General features: G+C 50.5%; 1 protein-coding gene across 13 annotated transcripts in view; it reads left to right on the forward strand.

Moving 5' to 3' along the window:
- Window positions 1–14251, forward strand: part of CAMTA2 (calmodulin binding transcription activator 2) — a 1813542-nt gene that overhangs the window by 290730 nt on the left and 1508561 nt on the right. For all 13 annotated transcript variants that reach the window (XM_069643632.1, XM_069643658.1, XM_069643676.1 and 10 more), the window contains exon 3: window positions 870–973. In XM_069643632.1, the coding sequence (XP_069499733.1) occupies window positions 870–973 (104 nt within the window). The remainder of the gene's footprint in view (window positions 1–869; window positions 974–14251) is intronic.

The following is a 14251-nucleotide window of genomic DNA, read 5'->3' on the forward strand; positions in this document are numbered from 1 at the left end:
AGCATATCGACGTCATAGACGCAGGACGCAGACAAGGTTCCGAAGCAGCACAGCTGTGGTGATTACCTGTCATAGACATGGAATATGTTGCCGGACCATCCCATCGAAAGAACGTTCCAGGTAAGAGAGTAACTTGTTCTTCTGATGCTTGTATCTGCTTAGATTCACATGCGCCCTCCCTTCTTCCCCTCGTAGAGAAGGCGCATGGAGGCTTATGAGCTTGCCTGATACGTATCTGCTTGGATACAACTGTACTGGCGCTACACCTCATGCTAGCTCATGATAGAAAAATAACAATCAGAGGGACATCGACGCGTGAGAGATCATGGGTGCACTGGACGTCACACTAGGACTAGCTTCCACTAGCTTTCGGCCTATGCACAGCATGTGTTCTAAGCAGATGCAAGCATCAGCAATACGATTGTATCACATATCTATAAGTGTGATGAATCTGTGGTGTCATGACCAGCACATAATGGAATGGGATGGTTGCCTGGCTAACTATAGCTGTCCAAATTCAGTAGTTTGTAGTCTTCATGTTTTGCAATGCAACCATAACGCTATTTTAAACAGATGTTTCTCTGAGTTTCTGAAGTTTTTATAACAAAGTTAAATGTAACCGTACCTAACAACGCATGGTGAAGGTACTAATGTAGGAGATCATTACATTTGTATCAAATACCTCCTGAACTAGGCCAAAAAAGGTGTTGTATTCACATTTCATTTTGAAACATTCAGATTAGTTTAATATAGCCATACCACTGTCTGATATTAAGCTTCATCACTCACAAATGTTATATTCATACCGTTGGTCGTAATGCAAACTAAGTAATCTCACAATAGATTTTTGAATTTCTTTTGTTTGACAGAAAACAACCATCACATCAAGGTGTTCCTGCCTAAGAAGCTACTGGAGTGTTTACCAAAGTGTACTCTGCTGCCCAAGGAAAGGTTGAGATGGAATACAAATGAGGTAAGCTTCTATTTTCTCTTCTCTGGCCATATGCTGTATACCTGTTAATCCTTTGGAAAACTTTGCTAGGGAAGAAACTTGGCTTTAGTTATCTCCTTGCGAGGTAGAGATTTGTATCTGTGATTGCTCTTGGAGCAGGGGCAGTAAACAATGAGCTAAGCCAGGATTCCCAAAACATGTTCATGTGAAATATGTGGCATTCAAAGTTAATCTTGCCTCTTATACGTGGCTACAAATACTTTATTAATTTAGGCTTTCAGGGGATCAGAACCTATTAAATGCCATACATAGATCTCATCTGTTTCTGCTATACAACAAAACGTCAAATTTAGATGGAATTCGTAGTTGTCTGTCTCGAAGTCATCAGTCTAACACTGCATGAGATGAACCTTTAATTTAGGACTCACTTTGCTCTCACTTATCTGTCTTTGTAGCAAGCATGTTAATTTCCTCGCTAAGAACGAGGACAGACGTGGTCTAATGTTTTAAATAACATGTGTGATGAATCTGAGGATGTTGTCCCTTCTCCCCTTTTCCCTAGGCAGAGACTTCTCCCATGAGCCCAGGGCGGTGCATCAACAGTACAATAGTCCCCCTGGGGGGGTGCACTGAGGGGAGGGGCCCGCTTATGGGATTAGGGACAATCATTTTCAGGGAACGCAGTATTCCCCTTTCATTCGTACACATAAACCCTTGCCTCATGTTAAATTCTGCTTCCCCTCTTGCCGATAGGGCCAGGGTCTGCTATTGTCAGGTTAGTCCACCTGATATACTTGATAATTTTAAAACCCCAGAGAATGCAAGGTATCTTGCATATCGCTCTACTTCAAGTATTGGAAAACCTAATGTACTTGGCAAGATTCAAACATCAGAGAACGGAAACTATACGGCATATGACTCTACTACAAGTATTGGAAAATTGAAGCTACTTCAAGAGACGTTAAAGAAAGCAAAGTATTTTACATCTGTCATGTACTGAAAGATGGTGACCAGGAGTCCAAGGATCACTATAGAGAAGCAGAGTGAACGCTCTAGTTTCTCAACTAATGTGATTGGCCCAAACCAACTCCCTTTTCCAATGCAGGAGTTTAAACGCCCCACAACTGAGATGCACCGGGAGAGCAATCCTCCAAAGAGGAATCCGGGAATCCGTGCAGCGGAGAACGAGAAGCCCAGCAGGGTCCAAGAAGCAACAACGGCTCCGGCTGTTTCTGTGTAAAACCTCTGGGCATCCAGAGCACCGGAGAAGCATCCATGAGCATCCATGAGCGATGACACACCGCCGGGAAGAAGCAGACGCCAGGAGAGCCGCTGCAGACCGCAACAAAGCCCCAAACGCTACCAAAGCCTCAAGAGACGCAGCTGCTTGGGAAATGCTGGCACCTACGAGAGGGAAGCAAACCAGTACGCAGGTTACCTGAGTGGTGCTGGAGGTCCGGGGGAGCAAGGTAGTGAAGGCGGAAGCCAGACCGAGAGGATCTTCAACCCTGGGAATGAAGTGCGGGTCTGGGCACACACCCATATGAGAAACTGAAACAAGACCAAACGAGATATTGCGAGTCTGTTACCTGCACTCAAAAAGAGATAGTCCACGTTGGGACTGTTGCCTGGCAGGAGAGTAAACCAAGCAACAGTGAATGTTAAGAGTCTGGGACTCGCACTCACAGAGGGACAGTCCTTGAGAGGACGAAGGCTTGGCAGGAGAGTATAGCAAGCTGGTTTGCATATTGAGAGTCTGGGACCAGCACCCGAATAAGAAGTTCATGAAAAGATAACCGCTTGTCAGGCAAGGGAACCAAGCAGTTCTAATGCGAGTCTGGGACTTGCACCCAAAAGAGGGACAGTCCATGAGAGGACCCTTGCTTGGCAAGGAAGAAACCAAGCCATTTGAATACTGAGTCTGGGACCTGCACCCAAAATAAGTGAGGAATACATTGTGCAAACAAATCCTACGCTTTCAGTTTTTATGTTTTCATTGGTCATTTGTATGAGGGTTATACAAAAGTGTTTCCAGGTGCCACAAGACAAGAAAGGAGAGGGTGAGGGGGGACATAGGATAAAAACAAACATTAACAGTTGTACTATGCCTTGTGACATTCTTATTGTGTAAGTGCAGGGTCAACAAGTGCACAGGTGTTGAAGTAAGGGCATGGCTGTGGGGTGAAAAGCGGGTGGGAAAAAGGGGGTGAGGTGCAGGAGTGGAGATCCCAACGGGGGGCTTAGCAAGTGCTAGGGGAGCCACGGGTGGCAAGTGCAGGGAAAGTGGGGAAGGGAAAAGTGCAAAGGACGGGATGGACCAGATTTAGGCTAGTCCGGGAAGGGAACCTGAAGCAAGAGCTGGTGGGGGGGGGGGACAGCTCAAGGAGGGCCTGGCAACCAAAGACTCATAAGGAACCAGGCACCAGTCGCAGCAGCAGAGGGACATTAGCACGGGAGAGGGAGCAGGAAGCAGGAAGAGATGAGAAAAGTCTTGAGGAGTTCCCGGAACTTGAGAAGATCTGGCTCATGTCTGAGGGGTGCAGAAAGGCCATTTCAGAGGGAGTCTCCTGCTGAGGAAAGGGATCTACCTTCTACTCTCTGCTTGGAGAAGCGTCCGACCTGCAGAGTGTTGAAGCTAGAGGCCCGAAGAACTCTAGCGGGGAGGTATTTAGGGAGAGAAAGCTGGATTTAGGGAGATTCCATGCTGCAGACAGCCTTGTGGATCAAGTAAAGGGCCTTGTATTTGATCCTTGCAGTCACTGGGAGCCAGTGGAGGGATTTTAGGGCTGGGCAGATGCGGCCCCTGGGCTTGAGGTCACGGATAAATCTTGCAGCCCTGTTCTGGATTAGTTGGAGAGGGCGAAGGCAAGACAGAGGCAGATTGAGGAAGAGGCTGTTGCAGTAGTCCAGCCTAGAGCAAACTGAAGCTCTGGAGACATTGAGCTTCTGGGGAAGATGAGGAAAGGAAGAATGCCCCATAAGAGGTGGAGCTGAAAGTTGGACTTCTTGGCAAGGTCTGTGATGTACGGAGAGAAGGAGAGAGAGGAGCCAAAGATGACCCCTGGGTTTTTAGCCTCACAGGAGGGTTAGGGGAGGGGATCCAGGGAGGGTGGCCAAAGCATGGGGGGAAACAGGGAGCAGGTGTCCCAATGTGAAGGGTCTCTGTCTTACTGGCATTAAGGCAGAGATCGTTAGCAGAACACCATGCCTGAATAGCAGTCAGGCAGTTCGGTTTGAGAGAGGAAGGGGAGGAGGTAGAGGATAGCACTGGAAGTGTGGCGAGGAGATGGAGATCAAGTGGACCAAAGGGGCAAGGTAGATGTTGAAGGGCCATGGCGATAGGATAGAGCCCCTAGGGACGCCACGGGTAGAGAGTGAGGTGGAGACAGGAAATTGCTCAATTTCACTTGGGAGGTTCGGTTTGAAAGGAGGTTGGTCAGCCACGTCAGTGTCCAGTCCGTGATGCCTAGGGTATCCCGGAGACGATATACGAGGATGGCATGATTGACCATGTCGAAGGCAGAAGAGAGATCGAAAAGGATCAGAACAGAAGGAGAGTCAGAGCCCAGGTTTGAGAGAAAGTCTTCAGGGCTTGGTCAGTTGAGGGATGACCAGCGAGTTTGTCCATGAAGAAGATGATAGAGATACAGCGATAGTTAGCTGGGCATGAAGGGTCTGCAGATGGCTTTTTAGGAGATGGTGCAGAAGAGAGTGCTTGAGAGGTTGTGGGAAGGAGACAGTGGCAAAGGAGTGGTTACAGAGGTCAGCCAAGGAAGGGGCGAGAGAAGAGATGTTGTCCTTGATAGTTCTGGAAGAGCAGGGGATCACTTGATTGGAGGAGACTTTAATGGAGGGGACTACTCTGGAGACCTTGTCCATTGCAATGGGATAGAAGGAGAAGCGAATGGGGGGGCGCATGGGGGGAGAAGGGAAAGGGAGGCAAGATAAGAGGGTGGGAAAGGGGGTAGTAGATGACAGTGAGAACAGGATGTCCTGAGTTGGAGCCAACTGCTGAGCAAAGTGTGTGGGTGGGTGGGAAGAGAAGAGGAGGAGACTGCAGTAGGCTTGGCGGGTTCCTTGCAGATCTTGAAGAGTAAGGCTGTGTTATTAGTTGCCCCAGAGATACGGGCCTGGACATGAACCCTCTTCTTGGAGTGTATGGCAAGACAATATTGCCTTTGGAGCAGGCGACACGCTGTTTTGTCAGAGGATGAACTTGAGGCCAGCCACTTCCGCTCAGCAGCTTAGCACTTGCGTTTCAAAACTGGTAAGTCGGAGTCATACCAAGAGTTGCATTTGCAGGCAGGCTTCATGCGGATCCCCATGGCACGGGCAAGGGTGTCTAGAGTGTTGAAGATAGAGGTTAACCAGTGCAGAGTAAGTAGGAGAGTCAAAAGTAGTGGTCAGAGGAGGGATGAAGGTGGCTGCAAATGCGGCAACTAAAACACGCTTCAACGGTCGAATGACGGTACAGGACACTGGCAGTGCAGGTAGAGGCATCGTCTGGGTGTCGGGGAGCTGGAGATGGGAGGAAAGAAAAGAGTGGTCGGACCAGGAGAGAGGAGCACTGGGGGATATGTTTGCAGTGGCTTCGAATGTCCCACTCATATGTGTTCTCGCAAGTCCCGGTCATTCCCCAAAGTCCTAAGAAACTTGAGGAAGTTTGGGAAAACCATGATCCTGATTGCCCCGGATTGGGCCAGGAAGACATGGTACCAAGACTTTCTTTACAAGTCCACCTGCCCTTCAATTTGCCCTCCCCAGAGAGTGGATCTACCCTTGCACGACGCAGGCTTCCATCTCCACCCAGAGAGCATGACTGGTTCCTGAAAGGCTAAAATACAATGATTGTGACCTCCTGGTAGATGTTATGGAGGTGTTACTTTGAGCCAGCAAGAAAGGCCCTATACCGCTGCTTTTGGAATACATTTTGCAGCAAGTGTAGAGCCTAAAGATATAGATCCCTTCTCATGTAACACACCTATAGTCCTTTCTTTCTGCTTCTTCACCTGGCCCAGCAGGGTTTGCATCTGGTTACAACATTCTATAATCAAACGCACACCAGATCAATGTTCTTACTTCAAAATGCGCATTGTGATTCAGTTTCTGAAGGGGATAACAAACACCTTCCCATCAATCCCTTCCCTGGTATCGACCTGGGACTTAAATGCAGTTCTGACCTTGCTGATGGGGGGGGGGGGGTCCTTTCGAGCCACTTCATTCCTTCCCTTTCAGACTTCTTACATGGAAGACAATATTTTTAGTAGCCACATGAAGGGTATGTTAATTGAAAACCTTAACACGCAACCCACCATTTACAGTGTCCACTAAGGAGAAGGTTCGTCCACCCCTTCCGTCTCAAGGTTATTCGGAATTCCATTTATCTCAAAATGCCATCTTACCTGCATTCTACCCACCACCTAATACTTCAAAGGAGGAATAGACTAGACCTAAAAAGGGCTCTTAGTTTTTATATTGCAAGAACAAGCAATTCCAGACACGAGTACCAGTTTTTGCTTGGTTACCCCAGCCACAAACTTGGTAGAGCAGTGACAAACCTTATCGAGAAGGATTATACTATGCAGTTGAGAAAGCTATTCCAATGGGAATAGGAAGCTCCTGAAAGATTAAGAGTTCACTCTACCAGGAAAGTGGCAACTACATTGACATTACAAAAAGGGATACCCGTGCAGGATATCTGTCAAGCTGCAACTTTGTCGTCCGATCACATGTTTTCAAAGCACTACTGCCTCGATACCCTGTCGGGTCAGAACGCATGTTTTGCAAGAGCGGTCAATCATAACGTATGCGAGTTCGCTCTCCCGCCACCTTCACAAAGACTACTATGGTAGTCTATCTAAAATGAGGAATCCATGGGAGGATTCAATCCATTAGAGGAACAGATAACTTACCACTGGTAATATTCTTTCAGTTCCATGTCATTTCAACAAAGTAAATTATCTTGTGGTAATTCACTTTGTGGAAATTACTTGAAAAGTTTACATAGAAATGTATTTTGTTATGGCGTTCCCCCTCCCCCCAAGCCTCCCTTCACTACAACCCTTACCCCCAAACCCTGCCCATCCACCTTTTTATATATGAACTCACAAATAAATACATTTCGATGTAAACTGTCGAAGTAATTTACATAAAGTATATGTAATATATATTACCACGACGTGGCACTTGTGATCGTTCTTGCTCATCTCCTTCCCATCCTGCCTCTCTGACAAGAGCGACCTCTCACTTCTTCCCTCTTTCAGAAGAGTTGTCTGTAAAACATTTGCATTGTTTTCCCCAAGGCGACCGAGCACGGGGAAGAAAGAAAAACAAGGAACTGAGGCAACATGGCATCGTGCAATCAGTTTATATTGCAATTGACATGTCTGGACACAAGTGTAAAGAACGTCGAGGGACCTCTCAGCTGAAGTTGCGCGGTGCTCTCTACTTAGAATTCTTTTTTCAGAGATCTGCTAAAACAGGAATCAATATCGAAGAGGAGGAATCCCTAGGAGGAAAATCCATCAGAGAGTATATTACCAGGGGTAAGTAATCTATCCGTCCTTGGAAAAGGTACAATTGTCACCCGGGTCGGTAAAATCGATAGGGGTGCTCAAAAAGTACCTCATTCCTGCTTGGTGATTCAACAGTGACGAACTAGGCTTACTGGCGCTGTTCTTGCAAGTTGCTTTGGTTCAGGCGGCAAGTCATTGTTGAGTCCTGTTCGACAAACATCTCTGCGTGGTTCGATGCAGCGTCATAATGGTGCCGTTCGATGAGCCCACAAGGTTAGGTTTGACGGTGTAACCAATTTGAGCCGATAACTACATATAGGACAGGTCAAAGGGCAAGACGACGGTTCCAGCGGTTGGAGCCATAGTCCAGGTCCGCTCGATACAAAGATCATCATAATGCAAGGTGCTGTTTGAAGATAGAGTGGTTTGAACCATTCTGGCATGATGCAATGGTAAACTGGTACAAAGAAGCATGAAGGGAGGTGGTAGAAGGTAGGAATGAAAAGTGGAACATCAAAGGAGTAGAGGAGAAGTGATAAAGACTGGTGCGGAGAAGGAGCAGGAAGATCTTTTTTGAGTGAGAAGGTGGTTGGAGGAACCAGCACCTGCCGTAGCAGTAAAGAGGTACACTAGGTGCCTGTGACTTTGGGTAAGGAAGGCAAGATTGATGGTTTGTGATACTGCTGACAACAGATCCACCATCAGTCTTCTGTGCAGTCATGAAACACTTGACTGTGCTGGGAGTTATTTGAAGGAAGATTGGTGCAAAAACACCTTTAAAGCAGAGACTGTGAGTATGCTGAGAGGGACCTGGAGAAAACTGGACTAAGAGTATCAGAACACCTGTGACTCGTCACTGTGGTTGTGCTACATATGGTATTTAGCTACCAGGTGAGACTAGGACCCAGACTTAATTAATCTAGAGTTGTTGTTTCTTGTTTGGACAATTTCTGTGCTACCCTGAATGAGACTTAGCTTTCCCAGGGGGGGTAACGTATCCCTAATGGCCAATTTCATGCTATCTGTCACATTGCCAATTTCATGCTATCTGTCACATTGCCAGTTCCTGCTGGTATATGTGGTATAGTGACCGATGTGGTTCTGATGGGCGAAACCAGGACATGGAAAAACAGAGGTGGCATGGTATCAAGAGAGCAGACTGATGGCAGGTGGTGAAATGCTGGATGAGAAAGGTTGGGGGAAAGGAGTCAGTGGGTGTGCAGGTTTGTGGGCGTCAAGCCCGCTTGAACAAAATCATAAAGGAGGTGGGTTGCTGGGGTCTCCCCCAAACAGCAGAGGTAACGGGAAGCAAGGGATGTAGGACAACTGAAGGAAAGGGGCATAGTTGAAGAGTGCCTTAAGAGGGTGTGGTGTAATGCAGCATGCAATTGTAGCGGCTTTTCGGAGGTGGAAAGGGATGTGACGGAAACAGGACCATCTGCATTGAGCTTCGCTGGATAATTAATGAGAATAATTTTGTCTTTTGTTTAGCCTCCCTAGATGTGGTAGTTGCTGATTACCTCATATGTAAGCAAGTATGTATTGTCCTGGTTCCTGTAATGATTGGTCAGCCGTCCCCATTATTGGGGAACCTATGAATAGGTCAAGCACAGAAGGGGATGAATAAGATATTTCTTGAAGTTCAGGTAATTAGGATATAACGATCAAACTTCTAATGAATGTAGGAGCAATTCATCTCCCTGGAAGAAATAACCTAACATTCTCCAGCATGGGGTCTGGCATAGATTCACATGCTCATGAATATTCCCCGTCGTCAGGCTGGGAATCCTCGGTAAAGAAAAGATCAGTTTTAGTTTCGTTTCTGAACTGTCTTTCTACTAATAACCAATAACTGGTCTCTGGGACATACTGCCCCCAGCCAATGACTGCCCTCAACCTAAGCCCCTCCTCTGTCAGCCATCATCAGATTTTTACCGCACAATCAAGTGTTGGGAGTCCTCGTGCTATAGCTCTCGAGCTTTTACTGCGTGTTGCATTTTTTCGGTCAGTCGAGCCTGAAGCTCCATCGCTTCTACTTCCGATGAACTGGGACCCGTTTCAGAATTTTGCTACGCCCCTCAAGGGCAGATTTTCGTCTGGTTTTTCTTCTTGGAGGATTCTGGAAGATCTTTGAGGCCTACCCCGCGTGGACATGGCCCAGGACAAAGGAAACACAATGCCTGGATCCAAGCTGTTCAGCACCTGCCCTGGATGCGGATTACAGAATGTCTTCAAGGAAGATGAGCACTCTTGGTGCCTCTACTGCCTTCATGACGACAAATTGCACGTGGAGAAGGATTGTGCGTTTTGTAAGAATATGTCTGAACAGACAATGAAGGATCGTCGCGTTCGACTCACCAACTGGCTGGAAGGGAAAAGCCCAGCAGAAGGGGAGAAGAAGCAGAAGTCCGAGCGGCCTTCTAAGTCCTTTGAGGGCGCTCCAGCGACGGGGGCCCAACAAAAGGCAAAGCACCGTGAGTCCGCGAGTCCTTGGCTGCCAGGCAGGGCACGATGTCACTGACCCAATCAACCAAGAGCCAATACTCTGGCTCGGTGAAGAGGAAGTCGGAGAACCCGGGTAAGCTTCGGGAGAAGCCCCGGTTGATCCCTGCGGCGACAGCCGAAGGGGAGTGAGGCAGCAACCCTCCCCCTAAGGTGAAGGCCTCAGGCACGTCCAAAGTCGCGAAGGCCCCGATTCACCCAGCTAAGGCCTTGATAGAATGAGTCGTGGCTGCGCTGGCGAAGCCTGTGGAGGCTACCCCAGTGGATACAACTTCCCGGCCTAGAGTTTCCCTGCCGCACCAGAGGGAATCATCTTTTCAGCCTATCGAGAAGATCCCCGTGAAACCCCGGGTAGAGAAAGAGGGGGGGAGGCACGGTAGCCATAACGGACACAGATACCACCTCTGAAGATGAGCTGGCTGGCGTTGCAAAGGTCCTGGACAAGAGGTTTGAGGAAGTCCGGTCTTACGGGAGGGATCCCAATGAGGTGGACGTAGAAAGAGACGGCAGAGCCGACGAGGAGCCGCGGACCTTGGAGGAGACGGAGGACCCTACTCCCCAGCAGTCGCAACCGATGCCTGTGCCACAGGACAACTCAGAAGCAATCTTGATGGCTATCCAGGCCCTGTGTACGGAGATGAGGACAAGGTTGTCCTTACCCCCAGAGGACGATCCAGCTGCGCCTGGACCGTTGGGAAGCCCACCGAACAAGCGCAGGCAAATCCATCCTCCCCTTTACTTCCTTCCCCCTCCACCGAGGGATGGTGACGGGAATGGAGACGGCGAATGTGGGGACGACGAGACGGATCTCCCGTCACCTCCTGCTGGGCCTCCCCTCCTGACTAAATTGGCTCCTTTCACGCCATGATTGCCAGGGCATCGAAGCTCTTCCAACTTTGTCCCGAAGAACAGAAGTAGGGTTTCCTCTACCAACGACAGGAGGCCAAGAGGAAGACTGTTCTCTCAGTACTGTTACTAGACGACATCTGGGACGAAGGACTGTCGCTACTCAAAAACCAGTCCACTGCTCCTGCGAAGAGGGACCGTTATGAGAAGTAGTACCGGGTCCCAGATTCCGCTCCAATGTGCCTCAGAGCTCAGCCGTCCCCGGATTCGGTGGTCTTCTCGAGGGCCAAGAAGAAATCGGCAGGGGCGACGGGATGAACTTCCACTTCCCTACCGGACGGCGAGGGGAAGAAGCTGGACGTCATGGGGCAACGAGTCATCTCGTCGGCGGCAACGACCGTCCAAGCGGCCAACGCCCTCGCGATCGTGGTGCGACGACAGGGAGCTGTGGTTCAAGATCGCTCCCCTCCTGGACTTACTCCCAGACAACAAGAGAGCGGAATCCCTTGAAATCCTACAGGAAGGCGAGGTGGCTTCGGACCAAGCCATCATGGTGGCCACGGACATCGCTGACACCGGATTTCGCCAGATGGGCAACAGCGTTTGCCTGCGCCGACACGGTTGGCTCAAGGCCACCGATTTCCGTAAGGACGTGCAGACTAGGGTACTGGACATGCCCTTCGAAGGGAACAACCTGTTCGGCAAGGCAGTGGACGAGTCACTGCAGGCCATCAAGGTGGACACCTTGGGCTCCCTCCATCAATGACTGCCACCCTTTCAGACCTCCGGAGGCAAGTCTCAAGGTGCCTCTAAAGGATTTGGTGGCGGTTTCTCGTCGTACCGCCAATCGGTCCGTCCATCGTTGCAGGAGGCCTACAAAGGCCGCAGCAAGGCTGGAGGTCGTTGTCGCCAAGGAGACCAAGCCGCCAAGGCCTTGGCGAAGCAAGGTTGAACCGACCGCAGCGTCGGGCCCCCACCCATGCACCCCGGTGGGAGGCCGGCTGGCGAAATTCGTCAGTGTGTGGGAGTCCATCTCCAACTGTTGGGTGCTGGACGTGCTGGCCCACGGGCACACTCTGGAATATCAAAGAAAGTGTCTCCGTCTACCACCAGTGGCCAGGAAGGCCACAGCTACTTCTGGAGGTACGAGCAATGCTGCAAAAGGACACAATAGAAGTAGTCCCGAAGAGGCTCCGGGGCTCAGAGTGTACTCGCGGTACATCCTCGTCCGGAAGAAGACCGCCGGTTGGCGGCCCATCCTGGACCTTCGTCGTCTAAACAAATACATCAAGTCCCAGAAATTTCAGATGGTCACCCTTCAGCACGTCCTGGGGCAGCTAGAGGAGGGCGACTTCCTATCTTCGCTGTACTTGGAGGATGCCTACTTCCACATCCCCATACTCAAAGGACACCGAAAGTTCCTACGATTCGTGGTCCAAGGGCGGCACTATCAGTTCAAGGCCCTTCCCTTCAGATTGAAGTCGGCACCCAGGGTCTTCATCAAGTGCCTGGCACCGGTGGCGGCGCGGCCCCGCTTGCAAGGGATCCACGTTTACCCCAACCTGGACGATTGGCTCATCCGAGCAAAGTCAAGGGAACTCACCGTCGATCACACAGCGAAGACCGTCCAACTGCTCACGGATCTGGGATTCTCGATCAACTTCCCGAAATCTCACTTGGTACCGTCACAAGACGCCCTGTTCCTGGGAGCCAGACTCGACACAGACTCGACACAGTGGCGTGATTGGCTTCGCCGTCGGAGGAAAGGACAAAGGCCATCCTGGGCAAGGTACAACGGCTGTTGACCATGGACATGGCCAGGGTGAGGGACATCAAGTCCCTACTAGGCATGATGTCATTGTGCATCACTGCAGGAGTTCTTCGACGCCCGTTGGATGCAAGCAGCAGGCAGCTTCGAAGAGATCTCCCTCAACGAAATGTTCCGCCAAGCAATCCGGTGGTGGGGCAACTGCGCGCATCAAGCGGCAGGTATGGACTTCCTGACCCCGACACATCAGGAGACGGTGACGACGGACGCCTCCCTGGAAGGATGGGAAGCGCACACCGGAGATCTCCACGCAAGAGGAGAGGTCGCAACACATCAACTTCCTGGAGCTCCGAGCCGTGTTCTGGGCCCTCAGGTCGTTCCTCCTGTCCCTCAAGGGCAAGGGTCTTAACCGACAACACCACCACGATGTTCTACATCGGGAAGCAAGGGGCCACCAGATCCCCAGCCCTATGCAAAGAAGCGCAGGATCTGTGGCACTGGGCCGTGGCCCAGGTGATGTTCCTGGTTCCTTTCCACCTGGCAGGAGTAAAGAACACCGTCGCCGACTCGCTCAGCAGGAAGCTGCGCTCGTGCCACGAGTGGGAACTCAGTCAGGATCAAGTGGATCTGCTATTCCAACGATGGGGCAATCCCCAGATAGATCTATTCGTGACGGCGACGAACGCCAAGTGCCAGAGGTTCGCCAGCAGGTTTCCCCAGCCAGGGAGCATGGGCGATGCATTCTCCTTCTCCTGGGACGGCCTGTTCCTGTATGCGTTCCCACCGCTTCTGCGACTCATCAGTCAACTCAGACAGTCCTGGTGCAGGTTGATCCTCGTCCCACCGGCGTGGCCGATGCAGATATGGTTCCTGGACCTTCTGTACTTGTCAGCGTCCCCTCCCCCCCCAGTCAAACTGCCGACGGACGCAGATCTTCTCTCCAGTGAAGGAGGCGCCATTCTACATCACGACCCGGGATCGCTGAACCTGCAGCACTAGAGTTCGGAGGCCACGATATCCTTGCGGACTGCAAGGAGGTCCTTGCAAAGGCCAGGGCGTCCTTGACTCTTAAGTGCTACGGGCATAAATGGAAGAGGTTCTCTGTCTGGTGCCGGGCACAGAAGATCAACCCTCTAAGGATTACGACCCCTCAAGTGCTGCCATACTTTATATCGCTGGCCAAGGCAGGGCTGGCACATGCCTCCATCAAAATCCATCTGGCGGCTATATCCCTCTACACCAGAACTCCTGGACGGTTCTCACTGTGGTCCCACCGCCTAGTGAAGGAGTTCATGAAAGGACTGTTCCGCTCATTCCTGCCGGTGAAGGCCCCGGCCCCGGCGTGGGAGCTCAACGTGGTGCTGACCAGGCTCATGGGTCCGCCATTCAAGCCTCTGCATTTGGCACAGTTGAAATTCTTATCGTGGAAGACAGTTTCTTGTGGCCATCACCTCCACACGACGAGTGGGAGAGATCCAAGCCCTCTCCTGTAAACCTCCATACCTGACATTCCACGAGACAAGGGTAGTGCTGAGGACGCACCCCTCCTTCATGCCCAAGGTGCCGTCGGACTTCCATATCAACGAGGCCTTAGTGCTGCCTATTTTCTTCCCGTCGACTTTGTCGCCGGCTGAGAGGACTCGCTGGATGTGGCTAGAACGCTGAAGT

This window comes from Ambystoma mexicanum, chromosome 1p, assembly GCF_040938575.1.
Source record: "Ambystoma mexicanum isolate Mex_15411 chromosome 1p, UKY_AmexF1_1, whole genome shotgun sequence".
Taxonomy (NCBI): Eukaryota; Metazoa; Chordata; class Amphibia; order Caudata; family Ambystomatidae; genus Ambystoma; species Ambystoma mexicanum.